General features: G+C 37.9%; 2 protein-coding genes and 1 long non-coding RNA gene across 3 annotated transcripts in view; 1 reads left to right on the plus strand and 2 right to left on the minus strand.

The window, feature by feature from the left end:
* The window catches only part of C14H7orf50 (chromosome 14 C7orf50 homolog), a 36,842-nt gene extending 34,980 nt beyond the window's left edge, over nt 1–1,862 (minus strand). Inside the window, exon 1 of the mRNA XM_026859161.1 lies at nt 1,785–1,862. Coding sequence (XP_026714962.1) covers nt 1,785–1,862 — 78 coding nt within the window. The remainder of the gene's footprint in view (nt 1–1,784) is intronic.
* Nucleotides 1,239–24,454, plus strand: part of GPR146 (G protein-coupled receptor 146) — a 51,849-nt gene continuing 28,633 nt past the window's right edge. Inside the window, exon 1 of the mRNA XM_026858678.1 lies at nt 1,239–1,918. The gene's annotated coding sequence lies outside the window, so the exon portion shown is untranslated. The remainder of the gene's footprint in view (nt 1,919–24,454) is intronic.
* The window catches only part of LOC113485509, an 85,306-nt gene continuing 74,348 nt past the window's right edge, over nt 13,497–24,454 (minus strand). Inside the window, exon 3 of the long non-coding RNA XR_003399440.1 lies at nt 13,497–14,175. This is a non-coding gene — a long non-coding RNA (uncharacterized LOC113485509). The remainder of the gene's footprint in view (nt 14,176–24,454) is intronic.

Below are 24,454 nucleotides of genomic sequence, written 5' to 3' on the forward strand. Positions count from 1 at the left end.
AAAGCAAATTTTGACTTAAAAGTAACATTTGTAGAAGTATACCTCCTTACACTATGTCTGTAGCACTTACAGATAAAGGGATTTTTTTTTAAATTATACATTGCTCAAAGAAAAAACTAAAATTTTTCATAAAAGCTGGGTGTTTTTAGAATCTCAACTCCTCACAACAAAAACACTGGGAATTACATTAAGTTGATTTGGAAAGGTTTCTGTAGATGCAACCCAAGCAGAAAAGCCTCAAACAAGTTCTGCAGGAAGCCAGATTTAAACAAGAACAAGCTTTTTATCTTTCTGATCCAGGAAAGGATTCTTTTAGTGGTTGTGTAAATGTTTGGGTTTTTTTTAAAAAAGAGTCCTTGTGTGCACAGCTATAGTATCTCACAAGCACAAGCGATCAGGTAGCACCCTAAACTCGCAGCTGTAATTTAGAATAGATGCACCTTTATTAGCTTGAAGCCCGGCTTAATTTACAACTATGTGATATTTCCCTGTTTCACAGATTTACAGTCAGTTCTGAAGAGCACATAAAGCGTTATCATTAGGAACTGCTGAATAAGAAGAAATTGAACAATTTACTAAATTAAATGAACACATTTATAGGTACCCAGAACAATACGATTTACAGAACCTACCTTGTTGAATTCTACTTTATAGATTGTTTGCCCCTATAAAATACATAGTGTGGCAGATTAAGTTCTAAGGCATAAATTAGTACCATATTTTATTTCTCATTTTTCTCCACCAGTATCACAGTCCTGAATACAACAGAAATATTTAAGACACCACTGCGACTGCAGGCTTGGGGAATGCAGTTTTGCTTCATTTGCAACTAGAAGCACTGCCAGGAATTTTCACATATTTGCTGAAGGATTTTGCTTACTCTCTTACCCTTAATTAAACCATGTTAACCAATCAGGCGAAGATGGAATTAAAAAAAAAAAAAAAAGGAAACCCCTAGGAAATCATTTGTATCCACATCCCCGTGGCTTACACACAGCCCTTTTAACCCTTCCCCAGAACGCACAGAGGAATTTTAATAGAAGGAGCACGAGGCTGTCGCAACACTCGGTGTTTTCACCGCCACCAAAGTCGTCCCCTTTAGGGGTGCTGACAATTTCTTCCGAAGCTTAAAAAGGCTTTAGGCTGCAAGAGGAGGTAGAAGCAGAGCACAGGCTGTTTTGAAATCCTTGGTGGAGAATTTAAAAAAAAAAATAAATAAAAAACCCCCAAACCACGAGCTCGATCTCCTCCAATGAAAGAGGTACCACAGGGTGTAGGCAGGTTGCCAGGCGAGCTCGGCAGCGTGACCGCACTGCATTGAGTTTCTTTAATGAAAGCCAGGAAAGAACACATTACACAGTGTTTCTTCTGAGAGCCAGCTAGCCTCCAGTGATTGAAATCAATAAAAACAGTCGGCAAGGGGCCCAGTGGGGGAAGAGAGAAATCTCCACTACAGCATTCAGTTTGCTTTCCACTTTCTCCCTCCCCCCCTAAAGTTAAACTCTGAAGATCACCATGACAAGCTACTTCACTTCCAGCGCTGGGAAGACGCTGGTGGGGATTTAAAGGAAGCGAGCACTTTCCTTCGCCTCCCTGCCTTCACTCTCCCCCCCACGCGAAGGAAATGAAAGGCTTGTTTGGAATCTGAGTCCCGCCTGGAAAAACTTCATCGGACAAGTGCATCGTTCTGCATTTCAGGAAAGGGATGGATTTTACAGCTGGAGAATGCTAAAAGGTGAGCGGGGAAAGAAAAGCAGGGATCTGATTCAGGCAGAGCCCACGACCAGGCAGGATGTCCACCACGGCGGAGGGGCCCTCTGAAGCTGCGGGGAGGACTGCGAGTGAGAGCCTGAGATCGGCATGATCCACATCCCACGGCGGCCAGAGCAGGGAACACGTGCCCGGCGCACCGACCCAGGTAAGCTGAACCCACTTTTCACGATTCTCTGTACCGCATCCGAAATCGGAGCAAGACCTTTCTGCTTCAGCCTCTACAGATTGCCCCGCGTCCTCCCTCGTTAACCTCAGGCAAGCTAACACTAAGCCTGCCCATCTGAAAATCGTGTCGGGCCACTAATCCTCACTGAACTATAAAACATGCACAAAAGCCCTTTGTTTACCGTTTTTGCGTTGAATTTGCTAGTTGACAAGGTAGGATGGGGCCACTGCGTGCGCCTAGCCCCTCCAGGAGCTCACGCGCCCCGTCCAGGAGGGCCCACTCCGCGTAAGGAAACACGAGTGACCCCGCGCGCTGGAGCCGACTCTCATCTGAGACGGTGCCAGTAATGAATTTCTAATATGGTCCATATTTATCTATTATATTTATGTATTTAATCACCATAGCAGCCACATCCAGCACATACTTGCACCAAGTTCCATGTGCTGACCTGCACCACGAATTACAGCAGCTTGATTGTTTTGTCAAAAAGAACTTTGCAATTACTCGTGACTACAGCCAACGGGGATTTCTGGCACGTCGTGTAGGAATGACCAACACAGGCTTACCCAGCACGTGTATATTCTGCCGTTACCTTAATGCATGCCGTTTTTATACAGATACCCCTATAAAAATGGGAAAGACACAGATCACAGCTGTAGATCACATTCTTCTCAAGTTTTCTGGCCAACTTCAGATGATTTATCTAGACTTCTAGTGAGACACGAAGGGTGAAATCACAGCCTGCTTTTTGCAAAGCAAGCAGAAATGATGATAGCTACATCTCTTTTTCAGCAGTGGCAGGAATTCACTGGAACAGATTATAAATAGGTGTCTGTGGAGCCAGAGCAACCATGCTTGCCCCCTTTGTGCTGGCCATCATGAAATGTTGACAGCAACACACATGCTCACTGCCAGAGAGGTCTGGGGATGGACTGGATGCCTCCACTTCCACTCAGTGTTTCATTATCCCAAACCTGTAGGGCACACAGTCTGGACGACTCTGACAGCAGAGGAGACTTCCCAGCATCTCCTCCATTTCAGTACCAGCAGACAGAATGCAGAAATTCAGTATAATAAGTGCATATATATTTCTGCAGGTGCAGTGGTGCTCTTTCTTTGGAAAATGCAGCCTTTTTGGGGTGATTTTATTATTTTCACATTTCTTTGGGAAACACAGCCTTTTTTGGGGTGGTTTTATTATTTTCACATCACAAGAAAATGGAAATAACCTACATGCTTGAAGAGTGACCTGGAGAACACCACCATGACCAAAAGTAAGGGACTGTTATTTTTGTACAGAAATTCAAGCATTTTTAAAGCATGATCAAGCTATGAAAATAGCTGAGGCAATATTTAAATAGTAAGGAGCTTTTAAGCTGATTTTATCAGTCCAGTTTTGAGTTCTTCACACAAAATGGTCACAAAATTATAGCTGAAGATGTAATTAAAGAACAATAATTTACAATAAAAAACCAAAGTTGTGATTCATAATAGAATATGGCCCCATATGAGTTTTTGGGTATATCCACAGACCCATGATTTACCTTTTCGAAATCTGTTCCATGTTTTGCCTCCCCCTGCACAGATCCTTTGCAGAAATGACAGCACCTTTATAGTCAGGAATCACAGCAATCACTCCCACACTGATCAACAAGTCTGTTTTGCACTGCTCTTGGAGCTAAATTTATCCTTATGCAGAGGAATTCATTGAAGCCTTTACTTAAAATTTCAAACAAGGAAAGCTTAGGTGGACTTAAACAGTGCATATCACTTTTACTGACATTCTCAAGCTCAAATTATATTCTTCCCCAATTACTCCCACAGCAGAAAATATAAATATTATCTTTAAAGCAGAATTCAGAGTATTTTTGTTCATAGTGATGCATTTTTCAGAAGCTAAGTGTTATGAATTTCCACAGCATTTACTGTTAATGGAATGTGTTCTTTTAAACATGCAACATAGAAAAGAAGTATTTTTTCATTTAGAAGTTTTGACAAAATACAAATATTCTAGCAGTCATACCCCAAGGCAAAACTTGTCAAAGTTTTTCAGTCATGCCAATGTATTAAAGCAGATTCCCTGAAGGGTGACCCAGTCCTTTAGACAATTCCTTTAGAGTATGGAGATCTGGAAGAATCCCATGTTGCTTTGCTGAGTTGGATACAACAAAACAGATCTAATGGGAGCCTATTCCTCACATTTCTATGAGTCTTGATAGTTCCATATCATCAGGAGTACTTTGTCCTCAACAACAAATCACATCTACACCATAGTCAAGAGTTCCTAATAGTTCATCCCAATTGTCCTTACAGCAACATATGCTGGTAAAAGAGCTTTCTGAAAACAGGTTTTGTAACACTCAACAAAACAGATGAAATTGCTTTAAAGGTGGAAGGACAAACATTTTGCTTTAATCTCACCTACCTAAATCTTTATGACAGGAAAGATCTGGGATTCTACAAAACAAGTTGAATGGCTATTCCAAAAATGCTGAAATTCAACAATAAAAGTGCAAACATCAGGGTCTCATAAAGACCCAGATGGCCCATCCTCAGTGAAACAGAATACTTGTGTCTGCGCAGGTGGAGAAAGAGTGTTGCCATCCCTTTCAAATTAACATGATCTGACACTTCTTGAATACTGTAAAGCTTCTGGCTATCTCCTTTCTTATTTACAACAGTTCATGTTCACGGTACTGGATTCATTCAGCTGAGTACATTCAGTTTGCTTAGTCTCAAATTGACAGCTTATCTGTAACATACCCATTCTGACTCAAAATTTTAACGTAATTAAACATATAGTTGGAGAAGGTAAATTTTTCCCCATCTATGGGAAAGACTAGTGAAGCAGAAGACTAATTATTAAATTAAAAATAAATGGTTATCAATTCCTAGCAAAGGTGACTTTCCTTACAATTCAAACAGGAATCCTTACATTTTACTTCGGAAGGTATTTTTTTGCTAAAAACAAAAAAGCCATCAAAACCAATAAAAAGCTTCATACCTCTTTACCAACAAGTTGTCATTAGCTTCAGCTCCAGAGTTCAACAGGATGTATAGCTAGAAGGAGTTAATGTCCTGGTATATATATACACTCTACTTGCCCATCCTCTGTATTCTCCCAAACCTCAACAAAACTTGTAGTCATTAATTTCTTATTAAGTAAAACTAGCATCACTTGCAGTTTGCTGTACTAACATCTTGTAAATAACCTAGCTAAATATTCCAGGATTTCATACATACATATATTTATACACACTCAACTGTACATGCACATGTATGCATGAACATGCAGTTTTTAAGTCGTGATGAACAAGGCTCAGAAAGAGACACCCAAGAAAATGAAGCATGCAGGATTCATTTCTTTAGCAGAACATGTTCATTTCATGATTCAACAACCGTAAAATAGACATCCACAGCTACACCCAGAACACAAGCAGCTCCTCAAATGTCCTGCACATTCATACCATGACAGCTGAGCATAAGGGTATCAACAACCTCAACTCATGTCTTGACACTTGATTTGCTTTATAATAGGATAAATGGTTTGGGAGATGGAGAATTGGACCCTAAGTTTGGTTGTGAAAAGAGAGACGTCTTAACACAAAATAAGGAATGAACATGATGGACATTACAGATTTTTGCATTTGACTTCATGCCCAGTGATAACCAGAGATGGGTGACATAGACTGCGACAATTTCTGTGAAATTATCATTATTGTGTATATATATATGAATATATAATATAGATGGTTTCCATATTCTTCCTGTATGGAGAATTTGAACCTGTTTAAAGAAACAAGTATTAAAAAGCTCCATGTGTATCTCATGTACAGTTCAGTTCCCACTGAACATCTTGTTTTAAGAAGTTTTGTCTCAGTGAGAAAGCTAGAAGAGTAATGTTTCTAAGAGTTCGCACGAATTACGTGGTCAAGCTTTCCTTCAGGTCTGCTTGATGCTCTTCCAATCACAGTGATCAAGTGCAAGTAGTATTGTGACATTAAACATGGCTTGTAGGAAGAAAGAATTTGAATATATTGCTTGTCAGTTTGAAATAGTCTCCTGAGCATTCCTTAACAAAATTCCATCCATATTTTCAGCATTTTGAAAGTCCCTGACATTAAAGTGCAATCATTCCCAAATCCTATTTATTTAGCAACGCTTTACATGCTTTCTGTTCTCGTGAGCTCCTTGATAACTATACGTCTATGATACTAAAATTAAGATCTCCAAATTTATCACAGTCCTGGAATACTGAAATGACATCTGGTTTTTATAGCATCAGGTGTGCCCTCATTATGCTTTTGTGAGGCAGAGCAGAAAATTGAAAAACAATTATGATTTAAGACCCTAAATTAAAACCTGTTGACTGTTTAGTAAAAATACTCCATAAAACCTGTTTGTATTTTGACAGACCACACTGAAGGATATCACTGTAAAAGCAGCACAAAACATGATGTTGGTGGTGTTTGCTTATTTTGGAATTGATACAAATACTAACATTGTATTAATCTACATTTCAGTAATAAGCAGCTTAAACATTTATAAAATATATATGTGGAATTGAATATACAACTCATGTTAGTTTCAAAGTCAAGCTTCACATGCAGAAGTCACATTTTACATCTTTGATAAACCAAAGATAAACATAACGGAAAACGGCTGTTGCCCACATAATTTTAAAGATAGGTATAAAATAGAGTGGATAATTACAGACAGAATAACATTTAAAATACAAGAAAGCATGGACCAACCCACAAACAGAAGGATTAAGTTTATCACATACCTGTTCTGTTATCATGTAATTTTGCAGGGATCAAAAGAAAAGGAAATTTTAAGGTAGGATCAACAAGCAACTCCTTCATTGCACACAGGGCAGCTCAGCAAAAAGCACTGGAGATGGGCATTAGAAAATGCAAACTGCCAAAGGTGAATGTTTCACTTGTTAGAGGCAGCATTTCCATAGCACATATGGGATAACGGCTAGAGTGGGAATAGATGGCAAAGCTTTGAAAGTGAAGTAGTTTATGTTTGGCAGAAAAACGGGAGAGCAAAAGAAGAGAGAAATTAATAACAAATGGAAGGTCCATCTTAGGGGAAATTCTGATCTTCAAGAAATTTTTTTTAAAAAAGTTGATTAGTCCAGAAAAAAGCCAAGATTTCAGAATTCTTTTCTGAATGGCAATAGAAAAGCTTTGTATTTCTTTTTACTTGCAAACCATACAACATACTTTGAAACAGAAAAATCAAACTAAAATCAAACTAAAGATTCTACCTTAACATGAGACATTCCAGTGTTATGAATGTGAAACAAGAAAGCAGATACCATACTTTTCTGTTGAAGATTAAAAGTTGTTTTCTAAAACACTTTAAATAAAATTGTAATCTTCAAAACAACAAAAAAACCCCATTTGACAAAGACATTTTCTCATTTTTCCTTTCTTTGTTGAAACTTTTTTTAGAAATGAGTACTTTCTCTTGGAATACTGGGAGCTAAAATCATATTGGAAGCTCGTAAGGTAGAACTGGAGAGATGACCTCCTGGCAGTGATGCAGGCAGCATGGTTACTGAAATGGGAAGTCAGGGAGAACAGGAAAAATTACACAAGGCAGGAAGATCAACACCTATTTTTCTTTCAAGATAGCAAAACCAAAACATTGTACTTCCTGCACAAGATTATTCCAGATTCTCTGAATGAACTCTTCATTTCCTTAATGCTTTCATAAAATCTGCCGCTGACCCTTAAAAACTTCTATTAATCGACTCTAAAAATTCCAAAGCAGTTTTAAAGCACTGACTTATCTCCCACTGTACATGACCAACCAGGCATCCAGTAACAATAAGAGGTGCAAATCCATGATAAATTCTAACTTTCGAGTTATAAACAAAAGTATGATTCATACTTTTCCTGGCTTTGAAAACATTTATAACTTTTTTTTTTTTTTTTTTTTTTTAGACTTGGGATACAACTGGAAATGTAAGATAATAATATGATTCATCAAACGCTCTTGACAACTTTCATGACAGGAAGTATGGTTCGTGTTGGCGGTTTTAAGCCAAACTTTGCAACTTGCCCAAAGTTAACATAAATTTAAACCAATTGTGTAACTTCACCGCTTAAAAATTCCTAACTTTCAGGCACGTGTTCAGCACAACAGTAATCACAGAACTATATTTCCTCCTCTCATAGAGTATGTATTCATATTTACATCAACTCCTCCACCACTCACTCAAACCAGGACAAAGGGTTATAGCTCCTAGAGCCTCAAATTGGATAAACATTCCCAAACTATTTTGTTTTGTATACATTTTTTCATGTCAGCTCCTTTGCACATTTATGTGTCTGCCCTACGTAGCTGCAAGGAGCACGGCCCAACATGGCAAACAGAGCTGACAGCCATAGCTTCCTGCATCCCGCCTTTTGCAGTCCCCGTCCCTTGCAGGGAGCCCGCAGCTCAGGAAATACGGCAGCAAAGCCTAAAGCCCTGTTGTGCTTGGCAGAACATACACGACAGCGTTCTTCAACAAGGTGAAAACATTGCTCAGAAATAAAAAATTTAAAAAAATCAAAGAACCTTAAAGAGTTATCCATGATGCTGTTCAGTCCCCAAGGATGATACAGCTCCTCTCTCATTCTAGATTTCACACTTCAATGTTTATATTATGTGATTAAGTACTTGATATCTTAAATCCACCATACCTTATAAACAATACGAATAGAAAATCTGAAATAAATAAATCCACGTTATAAATAAATAAATAAACAAATACATAAAACCACCTGGACAATATTCCAGTTTTCTGCACACAGAACCAGCAGGAAGGCCATGAGAGAAAAGCCTTGTGAAGAATTACAATAGACCTGGGCCCTACAACTTCTACACATTGTAAAGCTGAGCTTAGCTGCCAGAGGAATTCTGCAGGAGAGAAACACAGTGAGCAAAACTCCAAGTAGTAGGAATACAGTTTGCATAACATTTTTCATTTCCCAGCTGGTAGTTATTTTAGGGAATCTGAGAGTTCAGAAAGGTACCATACTGTGTTTTAACTACTGTAATTAACATAACTAACAGTCCCGGTCTGTGCTTTCTAATGTTTACATGTATGATTCACTTCTAGTTGGAGTCAGGCATTCTAAATTTCATGTGTTTCTAAGCATCAGCAGAGCCTTCTATTACTACACTGCTACGCTAGGCTTGGCCAAGGGCGAGATATTGTGGTTAGCAGATCTTACACATTCATTTATCTAATGACTAATATGAGATGCAATTTCATAATTACTTTGAAGATTCCTGCTGCTCTAAAAGCTATGGGACTTATTCTAATGACCAGCCCAAAGAAGAATGGTGATATATATTGGAGAATTCAAACAGACACAAAACGGAGAGAAAAATATAAATTCTCCATACATGAGGCCCTCACTGGCAAAATACATAGAATGTTCTGAAGTTGACAGGTTTATAACTCTAAATGGTTTCACAAATGAAATCCAAACAAAAGAGCAGAGATGTACTCTAAATCACTCAGCAATTGCTGCTTAGAATAACCAGCAATCCCTAACTCCAGCAAACAAAAAGAGTTGCTTTAAGTAAGCTTCATGAATGGAAAAAAAGTCAGTTGTTCTTTCAGCTTTATTTTTCTACATTCTTGAATCTATATACATACTGATTCAGTTCACCCTGACAAATACTGCATAACCAACTATCAATCACATCAACTTTTTATATGTTGAGAGAAGTCAGATACCAAGTGATAGAATGAGTTCAGGCAGAGGGCATATGTTAAGCAGCTGTGAGTCCGTTTAAGCTGTCTATACTCCTAAAAGCTTAATGTCATTACACAGAACTCTGATTTCTTCCCTTCCCACCTTACACTAGAATATCCACATTATATATAATAGGAATTATTAATTTACTGGAAGAAATATAGTCACAGGGTGACTGCAGCAATACAAACATTTTGCTTATAAATTAGATATAGTATATTTTGCTTACAGTGAAAGATTACACAACCAAATACTTCTGTTTAGGCTCTAAAGAAATCTTTACTTACGAATAAAAGGATCTCAGGTAATAATCCAGAAACAATTTAAACCCACATAAGTTAGTACTGTTGCCAAAAGACACACTCTCCATTTTCTCCCACCTCTTTCTTGGGTTGGCACAAGTGCTTGTAGAGTCTTGTAAACTCATCTGGGTTAAAATAACCTCTCTATCACCCCCCAAAGGTTACTTTAAAACAAAATCAGTTTCTTAATTCGATTCACTGTGAATACTTCTGCCAACAAAAAGAGGAGGTGATAGAAAGGTGGAAGCAAGTGGCTGTGCAGCTTGTGGGATCCCGTTTTTTGCAGCCTCTGGCTGAAGACACCATTCCTTAAAATAAATATAAGTGTAAAATACGTAATGTAATAAATATAAGTGTAAAATACGTAATGTTGCTATGTGTAGCCTACCTTTTACATATAAGGATGATGAACTTGACAGCTCTCAAATTATCACAGATCTTTTGGGATTTGTTGCTTTTTAGGAGATGCCATGCATTGCACGGTTTTGGGCTTTCAGTTATTTCCATCTAACATCAAAATGACAGCAGAGGCCCAATAAAGGTAAAAAGCATAGTTTTTGCTTCTGAGGGCCTGAACTCAGGCTGTTCCCATGAAGCACAAGGGTACATCCAGTCACCAGGAGTCTGGTTCTGTTATCAAGACTGGTGACAACATTTCCAGTGAGCTCAGTCAGAGGCTGCAAAAAACTAGAAGGAGGCAGCAGGAGTGGGAAATGTTTTAGTAATAAGGCACAAGAAACTGAAGGGAGTTAGAAGAATTAATGTCTATATGCAGGAGGGACCAGAAGGAAAACTGAAAGAACAAAGATCAGGAGTATCTGGTAAATGTACAGGAGGAGACTGCAGGGCAGGAAGGGGGACCCTGTGGAATAGATGGGGTAATACAAGGAGGAAAAAAAGGCTGATGGATGTGCTAAACCACACAAAATACCACAAAGGGAGAGTGCAATGGAAGAAAGGGAAACAAAGGCAAAGTAAACGTGTGAATGAAGTAGAGGACATAAACCCCTTGAGCACATAAGTAATATGACTGGAATAGCTGTTCTGTGTTTAGAGAGATGGTCAAGAGTAAAAATGGCATCTCCCCAAGCAAAGCACAGGACAGTGCAGGTAAACAGAAACACATCCAGATGAAGAACAGGCAGCTCGCCCTGCTCGTAGCTCAGATATGGATGCTTAATGTTCAGCACAGAATCTGAGAACATCACCCAGAAGGCAGCTACTATTTCTCAAAGTTAGGCAAAGCAGAAAGCAAGTGACAAGGTGGTATTTTTAAATGTATGATTTCCAATTTGTGATATAACCCAAAACTACCAATAATGTATGCTTCATATTTTTATTATTCAAAATGTGTTAGGCAAGAGTCAGACTACTGGAATCCTGTAGAACCATCTTCCTTCTACACAGAGGGCTAGCATTTGCAGTAAGACCGTAACGGCATGGACCAAACACCTTGACTAGGTTTTTGATAATTTTGATACAAATATTTTTTCTTGCAGACAGGCTCAAGAAAGTAAATAAATATAATAATAAAAAGTCAACAGATAACCAGCATAGCAATTTATAAATTTTTACAGTGTACAAAACTCACATTTTCACAATACTGAAAGTATTAGAATAAAAGAGAAGACCCTCTCTGTTTTTCATCCTCTCAGGTTCAATTATTTGTTCCATTAGTTTCTCCCTTTAGATGATGTTCTCTGGCTGCTAGAGCTGTTGTGTTTAACTGTTCAGTATATACACTGACTTCCTGCCCATCAAAAACTGTGAAGCATAGTCAGGAAACAGGGAAACAGATAGACTCCAATTGGAGTTGTCAGGTCTTCTGGCCTTTCCAAGTTCTAACTACAGTGAGAAGTTGCTGGTGTGCTTCCTGCATTTTAGAATGAGCAAGAAAATCCCCTTCATTTACCACCTACTGATCAGTGGTCAACAAACACATCAGAAACATGCAAAAATTGCTTGTGAATTCTGGGATGGGTAATGGTAGCAGTCACCTATTAAACTGCTCTGGTAGTTTAACAGATGATGACTGAGTTCAAAATAAAATGTCACTTTTATTATTTAGCTAATAAACAAATGTTACTATCTAATATATACCCATATCCTTAACTTTATTAAGATATATAATCTCATAAAGAAAGCAAATTATCTTCACACACTATACAAATATATGACAAGATGTGGTCAAGGCAGTTAGATGAGAACAATATGTGTTGCCATTCTCTGTCCTTCCCTTTGCATTTCCTCTTGGAGTTGCATCATGTCTGAAGACACCATTTCAGTTCAGCAATTACGCAAAGCAAGCAGCAGTACCCTGTTAAAAATGAAACTCTAGCAAACTTTAAAAAGGCTCAGAATTACGTAAGCAGAACATACAGTAATCACTGAAGTCTGTAATCTCACGGTGGATACACACTGTGATGTGCTATACTACCAGCAGAACAGCGCAATCATAAGAAACAACTGAGAATTTGAAATCTTACTGCAAAATCATTAATTTGGTCTGCTTAAAACTCTTAGTCATAGGAAGCATGCAAAAACATATTTTACAGGCCTATGTGTCTCTGAGTACACTCACATTATAGCTACTTAGTAGAAAATCTTACACTAATGGTGCAGAAAAGGAGCTTCTGCTCCAAGAATAGAATAGGAAGAGGAACAGTATCTAATGCTGATGATTTAAATACTACCAAGATCTTGAGGCACAGCCATTGAGATAAAAGGTAATCAGACATCTAAATTAAATCCCCCTAAAAAAGAAAAAAAAAGGGAAAAAAAAAAAAAAAAGAAGAAAGAAAAAATATAGGAAAATTTCTACCTGGGAGCTGTTTTTATTAAGTGTCAGGACAGAAGGCTGCTCTGCCTTCTGAACCCGTCCACTTAGAAATGTGTTTATATCAAAATCAAATTGATGTTCAACTATCAAGTTATCTTTTTGACAAAAATATGTAGCTACTATAAAAGTAACTCAGCGAATCAGTGTATCTACAGCATAAGTAATAACTTAAATTTGACACTTCTGTGTATTTCTCATAAGCTAAAGGGTAAAAGAAAATAAGTAAGACCTTCCATAGTTTAGTTCTTCTCTGCAGGGAGGGGGAAAAAAAAAGATCAGTAAACAAAGCTTAGTAATTTTATTCAACTTTGCTGTAAAATTGCTCCATCTTACAACTTTGTTTTCTCGTTTAAATGTTACATATAGGCATATGAAACTGATTTCACCCAATACCAATGGACCAACAAAGCACTGTAATTTTAACTATTCTTTTTATTTCCAGTTCCTTCAGGAAAAAAATCCACATTACCAGCATTAGACAGCACTACAATTTGACTGGTCTTTCCCTAATGAAACTACTAGAATTTAAGCAAACAACTGCATTATTTTAATGTGAATGCACACAACAGAAAGAACTATTCAAGTTACAAAAACATCTGACTAATTTTAATCAGAAGAATCTTTTATTTTGACCAAAGTACGTAGGGTCATTGGCACAGAAGTAATGACACAGAAAAGTGTTCAGGTACAAAACATCTTATTCTTCAAACATTAAGTTAATTTGTTTTCTAAACTTAAACTAAACTAATATTTGATCAGTTGAACAAATATTTGAAATGCATTTGGCTAGTTATCTATTTAGAAAGAGAACAAATTTATTTAAAAGAACTTTTTTTCCTTCGGTCACCACTGAACAAAAACTAGATTGAGTTTACAAGATTTTAAGATTTTTTTACGTGGTCTTGTATTAGACCCTTCCTAACTGATTATTCCTGTAAGGACGCTAGTGGTAAATGGGAAATGCTGTAGGAATAGGTGTGCTTTAATAGGAAAGAACAAGTACACTATAAGAACTGATATGGGAAAACAATCTTTATCTACTACTTAAATAAGCAGAGCTAGTTTAGGTAGTAGTTTTACCCTTGAATAAGATATTAAGTAATTATTTTTCATGATAATTTCTGCTGTAAAAGTAATATCTGGAGGAATCATGATGTCCTCCAGTCATGTCCACAAGTAAAATCTCTACTTTTGTTTACAGAAAAGCTCAGGCTCCATGCTCCTTGCAATTCCCTCCAAGCACATCTCTGATATTCGTACACACATTTCAGGTTGTCTCCATGTGTGCAGCTGATCTCTTTCACCTCACGTCAGGGAGAAGTTCAGTGTCTGAAGAACAAAAAATTAAATTTGGTCTCCAGACCAACTCTTGAGATAAGAGTTTTACACCACAATAAGCTTTCATTAGAGACATTTCTGAGAATCGTATGAAGGTGAGACACTGTGTGGGCAGTTTGAGCAAGCAGGGCCATGCAGAAATCAGGATCCTGTCCCCATTCCTGCTCCACCAGTGCTGGCTCCAGGTGAGGTGGCTTTCTCCATTTGGGAGTGAAAACCCTTCCAGAGCACGGGGATTCCACACACTCCTCGGGTAATGCACTCTGGTGCTTAATTACAGTGAAAAACGGCTTCCTCATATTCAGCTAGAACTCTGTTTCAATTCATCACCATTTCTCACATCCTCCTGCTGTGCACCTCAGCAAGGAGCCTGGCTCCAGCTTCTTGGTGACCTCCTCACAGGGAGGGGACTAGGCTCAAGTACAAAAAGAATTATACATCAGTTATTACATTGCTCTTCTACTAGAATTTTTTTTAAGCCATATTTAAATATCCTTTTGAACAATACAGTACTCAACAAGAAGATATTTTAAGCGCAAATCTATAATGTTTCCACAAAAAAATAAAAATGCAATTAACGTGCAGTTCAGGTCCTCCTGAAGCTTTATTAGAAGTGCAGGCATACACTACTGCTTGCTAAATTTTGAACCAGAGAACTTACTGCAGTGGAATTATGTCGCTATACCATTTAGATGAAAGGAATAAACATTTGACAGTAGAAACATTCATATTAAAATCTATGCCAAATTTCTGACAGGCTGCAAAAGACAAAGTCTAAAGAAGTGAAAAGCATAATCATCTCAAGGTTCATCTTCAGTTTAAAACTGCAAGTGTGATCAAAAGACTGAAAAAAAAGTTGTTACTTGCAAATGAATTAACCTGGAATGCCTCCTAACTGTTCAGCCTATACATTTACTAGAAATAAAACCAGAAAAATAACTTTCTAATACAGTTCCTCTTACAAGCAACTGTCAAGTTCTTTCAAGCATTTTTATCTATTCAAAGAGTAGATCTGCTGCCAAACTGTTTGTATATCTTTCCTTTTAAATAAATAAACTGCTTTAAATCCCACACTGAGAGGTGTCAGAAACATAGCCCATATAAAAGAGCACACAGACCTCTAAAGACTTCTGAAATCTTTCATGCATAATAAAAGCCTTAAAACTTCCATTACTTTTAGCTTTTTAGAATAAAGGCTTTGTATTTGGATTTCAATCAAATTAGGCTTCACATTCCTGATACAACAATTTCAGTTATTAATTAATAATTTTCATAATTCTGTCCAAAACCTTTTAATTCATGTCTTCCCTACAAAGTTGCATGGTTTCAATAGGACAGCAACTGTAGGTTCTCTGAAATGGTTCGAAAGTTACACTGAATGCCATTTGTGAATCCTGCTTTAGCATATGTTCAGTTTATAAAGTTATTTAAGTGCTGTACAATAAATAATACAGGAACATATGCTTTCAACACATTTGGAAGTAAAGTAATAAAAACTGTCTTGTTTTGGCCAAAGCACAAAAAATTTACATGCAACAAATGTTGCAAATAGGAAGCCACAAAATTCGCTACAAAGATAGAACATTTTTTAGCATTTTTGTGGCTCTTTCTCCAGACTGGTAACCAGAATTAAAAAAACCTAGACCATAAAATACCTAACTTGCTTGGTTAGCAGGGTCTTTTTGTAGCTGTGCCTCCATCTCACATGCTCGTCTGTACGAGACAGCCAGCAGCATGAGGAATAAGCCGCAGCAGCGTTTCAGTACCTTCATTAACAAAGAATCCAGAATACAGAGGGCTCCGTAATAAGTGAAGAAGAAAGTGGGTTTATGGTATCAGTACAGGCAATACATTTTAAAGATATGTAGTGGCTCCACAGTAATTAACAACTTTTTGGGATAATTGTTCACAAAGAATTTGGTTTGTGGTGACTCTCAGGCAGTAATCTTGCAGAAATGAGTAACTAGAAACTATTACAGTGAGACTGACATGGCTTTGCCAGAACAAACATTGGACACAGCATCATCCTTAAGGAAAAAATGATGGGTGAAGGTGCAAGCTGCACTCCCACAAGTTCTTCTGTAAACTCTTAAGTGGAGACATCTTTGACAAAGCTGCAAATATTCTTTCACTGCTTGTGGGAGCACTCTGGTACCTGGCTGGGTCTGCGGATTGTTGGTTTTCTCACATCCATGTCCAGCAGGGCAGGTACCACTGAGGGTGGGAAGATCTCCAAGGTTAGTGCTAGGAGCAATGCTCCTGGTATGTGATGTGGCACAGGGCTCCTTGGTGTCTTTCACCAAGAGCAGTACTGTTCGGGTTTGGTAACGCTGAGTGTCACCATACTGGCTGGTTTGATGCTAGCATTTTGTATGATGCCTGATCATTTGAGAAGCTTCTGGTATGAGATGTCAGCTGGAACACTGGCTTAGGCTTTCCATTCCTGTCTACTGAAGGAAGAGATCTCTCTTCAGTCGCTCAAGACCAGTGCTCCCTCCTTCTCAGCTCTTGAGTGAAGAGGGGGAAGAAGTAAAAATACATGGAAAACTTGTAATAGTAATTCAGTTTTGAATGCTCATACAGCTCCCATGGCTGACAAAATTACTCACAGTTGTGAGTAATTAAAAACTGTAACTCAACAGATAAAAAGGGTTTGTAGGCAAAACCACAATTGGATCCTCCCTTGCAGTTTGTAAAACTGTCTAGTAAGGTCTGAACTTCTGTATTTGCTCATATTGTATCTAAAGCATCTTGGTGCAAATGGTTTCCCAATTAAAGATAACATATGGGACCAGACAGAAATTAGTCTATCTAATTTCTAACTGCACATTCAGCACTGAATCACTACAGAACCCTTTAACATTACTGAAATGCTACATCTAATGTAGATACCAAAATTAAACTAAACTTGCAGTTCTGTGCCTAAAAACTGCAACAAATGAAGCAAAAGAATTCATATGTTCTATAAAGAGAATCTCTAAAGGGCACTTTTACCCTGGGAGCCATCTTATCAAATATTGTTCCAGTCTGGAAGTTCCAAAAGGAAAGGAAACATTAGCATTTACCTACTTTAAGAAAGAAGTGGAAAACAATAATCTTTGAATACAACTCAGCACATGATTCATTATATCAAGTGACCATAAACCTGTATATTCCTGATTAGTGAAACACTGGTGGGTTAATACCAGGGGAAAAAAAATGCACTAAGGAAGTCAGAGTTTATCTGTATTATTCTTACAATGTGGATGACATAATGTAATCATTTGATTTTTTTCATATTCAATATTATCTCTGATATAGTTTGTTCCTTCTAATGTGATGTACAGTATAAAATCACCCAAATTTCAAAAATGTATTTCTATTTTAGTATTTTTTGGTTTGCTTTTTTATTACTTTATCAGGCCTTAAATCCTAGGATGTCTTTACTCTGGAAGAAGAAAACTTAAATGCTGTTACATACACATGCAGAACATTTAGTATGCAATCCTTTTAGCTGCAAAATCAAATGCACCCAATGGAACACAAAAAAGAATCCACATCAGACATACATTTCAAACACATTACACAAGTGATCAAAGAAAAAAGGGAATAAATCTAAAGTAAAGCTACTTGCATAACAGACTGCATAAACCATTGAATCTTTTGAGTGGGATAGATATATTTCAGGCTGTGCCACTAATGTGAAGTTTTAATGGTGTGGGAACTATAAACAAAACTTCTTAAAGATAGATAATAAACTATGAAGTCTGCTATACCATTTAAAGGACCAAATAAACAAATATACATGTTTATTTTTCTGCCAAAAGTGGACATCATACAAATCCTGGTGATGGATGCTACAGAGTTGAGAATGTTGTCACTTCTTCTGGACAATGAAAGGAAACCACAGAAACCAGCAGGAGAAGCAGCCAAGTTCAGCCACCATATTTGGGCATCATGATCCTATAAATACACATGCAGCATCTGAACAAGGCTACAATTGTCATTCCCCTTGTAAGAAAATGATCAGTTGTACTACGCTAATAATATACTCTGAAATACCGAGGAATCAGAATCAATTTTCATGTAATAATACCAGAATGTGATTCCACACTTCAGTAATAACATTCTGCCGTAAATGTGCAGCAAAGATGTGTGCAGCACAGGCTTGGTAATACAGATCCAGAGAATTGTGCAGCAACTAGTCCAATCCAGTTAGCAGTGAGGGCAGGGGAGGAGGACACAGGAGGACACAAACTAAGCTATGATGGTTTATGCTGATAAAGGGGCTGGCTAGAACTGCTCCTCGTATGAGCTCATTACATACTGTGAGCATGATGCTATCACAGAAGTGCTTAAAATGAAAGCCGACAACATAGATTCCTGTTATTTTGCTTGACTCAAAAAAAGTCATTTACACTGAAAGCTTTGTCTTCATTCATACCACGAAGAGTGCAATATACAATATGTTATCACAGGAAAAGCATGTCACAAGAAAAACCTCTTGATTTCATTTAATTTAAAAAGAGACAGAACTAGGTCAATTTGATATACCACCATGACTCTGCTTTGGTTATCAACAAGTACCATGTACTACTGCCCATAATTCAATTTTAGGAGTATATTATCTAGCAGTTTTATAATCAAGATCATTTTTACTACTGGAAATGATATAAACTTGGACAAGGGTAACATTCAACATTATCAAATGGGAGGCATCAGAGTTATGATTTCTAGGCACAAGTGGTAATTGGATTGGAAGGCAAAGTTCAAGAAAACAGTAATACTCTTGTGTATTAACAGAGGGCCTGTTCTGCTCTGTAGTGCACTACCCAAGGCCATTTCCTTCCTTAATATTAAAATTCTAATCAGCCTTCATTTCATCTACAGAAATTTATAACCTAGTCCAAGTTCTGTGTATAGCTTTAGAAACAAACAGACCCAGAATATGAGATCCAGCATGTTATAAATTCTTAATTCAACTATAAAAAAACTGTACATGCACAAGTGGAGAATGTTTAAAACATGCTGAGTTCCACACTGTGCAACACAATGAATTATTGCTATAAACACTGCAAATGTCTTAGTCTCTAAATGCAGCTGTATTAATTACAGATTTGATGTTAAGATCCTAAATATCAAACACTGAGGAAACTGGGCCCACTCTAGGTGAAATGAAAAAGGAGAACTATAACCACAAAAATAAATTCTTTACAAATTTGTCTTAAGCAGTGCTTCCCAAACTGTGGAGGGCTCACTACAAGCAATATGCCTGGTTTACTTAAGTGGCTTGTAAGCACTGCCAGAAAGCCTGAGCACGTTCTCCTAAGTGCTGCTGCTGTTAAAGTCGGTGTCTTTGGCAGGACCTGTGTTTGAAGACTTGCAGAATACTGAAAAATAAGCTGTTGCTTATAAACAGAGAAAACAGTTAGCTCACTCAAATCCTTAGCTTTTTTTTTTCTCTTGCTCCCAAAGAAACACTTACCTCTGACTTGAACATCATATCTCAAAATTAAGCCAATAGCAAAGAAAAGGAAAAGGAAGTCTGGAAAATGGAGCGAGAGCATGTTTACTCTCAAAGGTAAATCAGGGAAATGGCTGGAAGGGTAGAATTATAAATCTAAATGCTTATGTTTCCAAACAAAATATTAAAACATCAAGCTCAGGCTTCAAAAAGTAGTAACAAACCCTGAAGACCACAAGTCTGAAGGTATGTGTCTAAGTCTTCATGCCTCCACATATCTCAAGAGTAGTTATTTATGTCAAAACAAATGGGTGGGACCCTGAGAACTGTGATGTAGCAATATCAACCACAGCACTTCCTCCTCGTTGCAAAACCCCATTCTTCTTTCCTGTTGTAACAACACGTTCAACCCACCTCCAGCTTCTCCATTCACGAGCAGTACAGCGCACACCGTCCTTTCCTCTGCCTCCCTTCTACAATCCTTACCTCTAGTAATGCTGATTACATTAAAGGACACAAAGACTCACAAATAACACAAAGCCCTCCTCTCTTGCTATCTGTCCCAGTAGCAGGTTAGCTGAGAAATCATCACACGCTGTCTGGCACCTACCAGAAAGGGAATGCAGATATCCCAGCTGCGGCTTGTCAGGCGGTGGTCATGTTCAGATGGGCCAGCTGCTTGGCAAGAAAATGCCTGTGTTCAAATCAGCTAGCCAGGAGGCACACACGTTCCCTCTCAGGGAGCTGCCTGGCCAGTAACGGTGCCATGGAGCCCAACGGCACCCGCTGCCTCTCAGCTGCGAGGAGGTTAGAGAAAGCACTCTGCTAGCTGTCAGCTCTGCAGGTCTGACTTAGGAGACATGTGAAATGTAAGCTTTGTGTGTATGCGTGTGAATATAAATAAAATCAGATCAGCCTGCAAGGCTGGGACGTTGCACAAAATATCAAATGGTACGTAAATAATTTTCATCAACCATTGTCAATAAAGAATGAACAGTGAAGTGCAAGAAACTGCTTCAGCTGGTCATGTAACCACTGCTACGGAATTCAGGTAACGTCCCTGGGCCATAGCATTGCATTCAGACACCAAAAAGAGGTTTTAAATCTGAAATAACTCCACTGTCCTACAGCAAACTCAGAACCAGTATACTGCATTACCCTGGGACACGGGGGAAACAGAAGGAGGAAGAAAAACCTCACTCAGTCCATGCAGTTTGGCAGCAAGAATTGCCTAAATCCAACAAGTAAAATTGCATCTTAATTACAAGGTCACTTTTAGTATTTGAATGCAAGTTCCCCAATACTTTTCCAATCCATAAGATACAACTGACAATTAGAAGCAACTCTGCAGATGCCCTAAGACTGATCCGCCTGCATGTTATCTGAACAAAAATCTTGATTTGCCAAACTTAGCATCTTGTACATGCTGTACTAGCAGGTGCTGCTGGGGCTACTTGTATTTCAGACTGCAGAAGCGGGTCACCAATTGACCAAGAGCTCTAAACTATATTTGGGAAAGCATCCCAGCTCTCAAACTGTTTAGTCTCTCTGAGCATTTCTGAATAAATAAATAAGAAAATTCAGAAAATGCCACTACAAACTGGCAATTATAAAATGTGAAAGTAAATAATATAATTAGATTATGTTCATAAGCTTAGTTGTAGAAGATTTCTAGAGCCTGTAAGTACATCTTCATTTATATAATGAGTAAAGACAAAAACCTCATAGGACAATCCTGGCAATTTCAACTGACCTTCAGTGATGGGGTACACATGCAGACCCTTTTGGGCGATTTTCCATTTTTTCTGCTACATCTCAATTTTTTTTAATAAAAGGGGTGTTTGTTTGCTTGTTTACAAGCTACAGCTATGTCAAATACTGTTTTTCCAGATATGTTTTAATTTTACATTTTTAAAGTATGCCACCAATTATCTTCAGAAAGGATGTGGCACAGCTTTATTCTGCCTGTTTACTCTGGAGTTACATGCAAAGGCACTAAACTGACACTAATATTTGCAGTGACTTTATTTGTGGAGAGTAGACATACAGGGCTACAACACAGTAGCAAAGGCAGTAAGCATCTGCCACTTAGAAATACCAGCTGAGTGACTACAAACCTAGTATTTGTGCAGATCTGTGTGAACTATAATCTAGCATAAAAATATTAATTGAGGGGCATATCAAGTTAGGCTTGTCAGCCTTAATATTTTCTGGTGATTTGAACAGGGACAGAAAATAAGATAAGCATCTTTACAAATCCAGTTGGCTTTACTTCAAATCCAAAAGCTTGTTTCTAAGCTGCACAAGAACAGGAGCCCACATAAAATCGAATTTTGAATGCAAAGCCAACCCAGTTCTGCTCGTCATTCTCTATTTTGAATCCTGCCTGCAGCAACAGTTTTTTTGTGAACTCACTGTGCTTACTGAAATACTGTACAACATTTATTTTTGTAAGAACTTTTTTTTTGCATCAGAACTATACTTATCCTAGGGACAATATATAATTTTTTTATTTTAAAAAAGTTTTCTGTTTTCAAGTTCACACTAATGAAGAATTTTCATTGGCACTGATGAGTTAAAATTTACTTCAGCTATCTTTGCCAGTTTTAGATTTTTTAACCAGTGGTAAGTAATCCCCATTTACCCATGCAGATCAGTTTAATTTTCTTAGCAGCTAAAACTTGGAGCGAACAACGGTATTTTCAAAACAAATACATCAAGTTAAAGCGAGGGCAGTTGTGGTTCATCTGAATCATATGGCTCCAGATTTCAAATCTAAGCTAAGGAAATAGAGGTTATGACATCCTGCAGCTGGGACAAGTAGTGTTCATAAAGCAATGTTAAATCAAGACCACTTGGCCAGTTCAGGCAGTTGCTTGTGTGGAAGTGAAAGATCCCATGAGAGCATTAAAAAAAGAAGAAAGGTTCTGGTGTCCTAGCCAAACCCCCCTTCTTTCAGTTAGTGCTACCAGGGACTAAGTTACTTCAGAGCAAACGACTGTGGAAGGTTGCTGCCAAGTAATTGCTACTGATTTACATCCAATCACAGAAAACAGTAATGAAACACTTTGCAATATACACGGGCAAGTTAATTACAAAAGGTCTTCCCATGCTATGCAAATGCCAAGTGAGCCTGCCGCTGGGTAGGTTAGTTTTCAGAAAGATCAAGTCAGTGATTTGATTCATCATACAACTACGCAAATGCTAATAACACAAACACCGACACGGTGGCAGGGAGAAGCAGCTGAGAGCTTTAGCAGGGCAGCGGTACGCATGCTGGTATCGGAGCGTGCACAGGTAAAAGTTTTCATTCAGTCTGGGAATCTCAGGACAGAAAAAAGGATTGGGTCCAGTTTGTCATTCAGTAGTTTTTTTAAGACCTATTTATTTATAAAATAGCCAACAGTTGACATTTTCAGTTAACAGCAGATGAAAAAAGTTTGTTTTCTAAATTTTGTGAAACAATACTGGTGGCTGAAGTAGAGGGACCATTCACTGCTTCTGTGAATACCAGAAAAACTGTGCTTGTAGCTTTTGGGGGTTTGGTTTGTTTTGTTTTCAAAGCAGGGAGGAAGCATGAAACAGTAGGATTGATTGGATACTTTCATGACACTATCTGGATGCCAGTGTCATGCTGTGTAAACATGTGGATCCATTAGACAATTGTTGGAAGCAGTGAATTCTAAATATGATTTAGTGATAGGAGTCATGCTGTTTGAAAAAAAAAAAAAAAAAGGGGGGGTGGTTGCAAAACCACACAAGGAAAACTTTTCAGACTTGTTAAAAAAAAAACCAACAAAAGTACAATGTGAACAATGATGTATTGGATGGCCTGCAAATCTCAGCCTCTGGAGAGTCCCGACAGAAAAGAAGACTCAAAACTCTTGGCTCTCAAACTGTTAAATAAGTTTATAAATGTATTCCAACCTGAAAAGATAAAAACATTTTCATAGAGAAAAATCTATATTCACATGCACAATACCAAAAATTCTCCTTGCTACGAGACAATCTGCAACAAGGATTTATATCTTCTTCCACATTTCTAGTGCACACTACTGTCTGAACTAATGAATCGATTTTAGTGAAGTCTGATCACTACGGTATCCCCAGCGATGCTGGTCCAGGGAAAGGAGTGGTAGTTAACTGCTTGCCTTTGGTTTGTGCTGGCAACTCCAGCTTTTTGCATTATGGTACTTAATGGTCTAAAGCACACATTGAAATTAACTCCTTCATTAGCTATACAGCTGCGACTCCTTATCTCTTTCATTTTTAATTATAGCGCTGCAAAATTTTATGTTGTGATTCAGAATTATATATGATTAATGCGATACATTATTTATATTTGTTAGAATATAAAACATGGGCCTCATGAATAAAACTACATATTACATATGACATTTGAAAGTGTACTCCATTCTTTAAGCTATCTACAAATACTACGCTTGTTCTGACCAAGCTAGAACTTCATTTCAAACTGATTAACCAGCTTTTTATTCCACTCAAGTTGCTTACGTTAAAAGACAAAAACCAGTGGGTTCAGCTCCCAGGAAAACTGCAAATCCACTTTAAGGCTGTCACTACAAAACTTGTTATTCATCTCCACAGGCTTGTAGATGTGAAGAGCAGTGTGTACAGCTCAGCATTTCAGTTATGATTCATGTTGTGATTTAATCATTCGCAAAACATTGTTTACTACATAAAAGAAATTGTACTTCAACAACGAGGATCAGAAAGCAAGAAAATCAAATCAATCCTGAAGAGCTACTGAGTCACTAAGGAAGAAGGGAATGAGATACACATTAGCCCTGTGAATTCGGAGGTCAGCAG

This window comes from Athene cunicularia (genome assembly GCF_003259725.1).
Source record: "Athene cunicularia isolate RWA chromosome 14 unlocalized genomic scaffold, athCun1 chr14_part1, whole genome shotgun sequence".
Taxonomy (NCBI): Eukaryota; Metazoa; Chordata; class Aves; order Strigiformes; family Strigidae; genus Athene; species Athene cunicularia.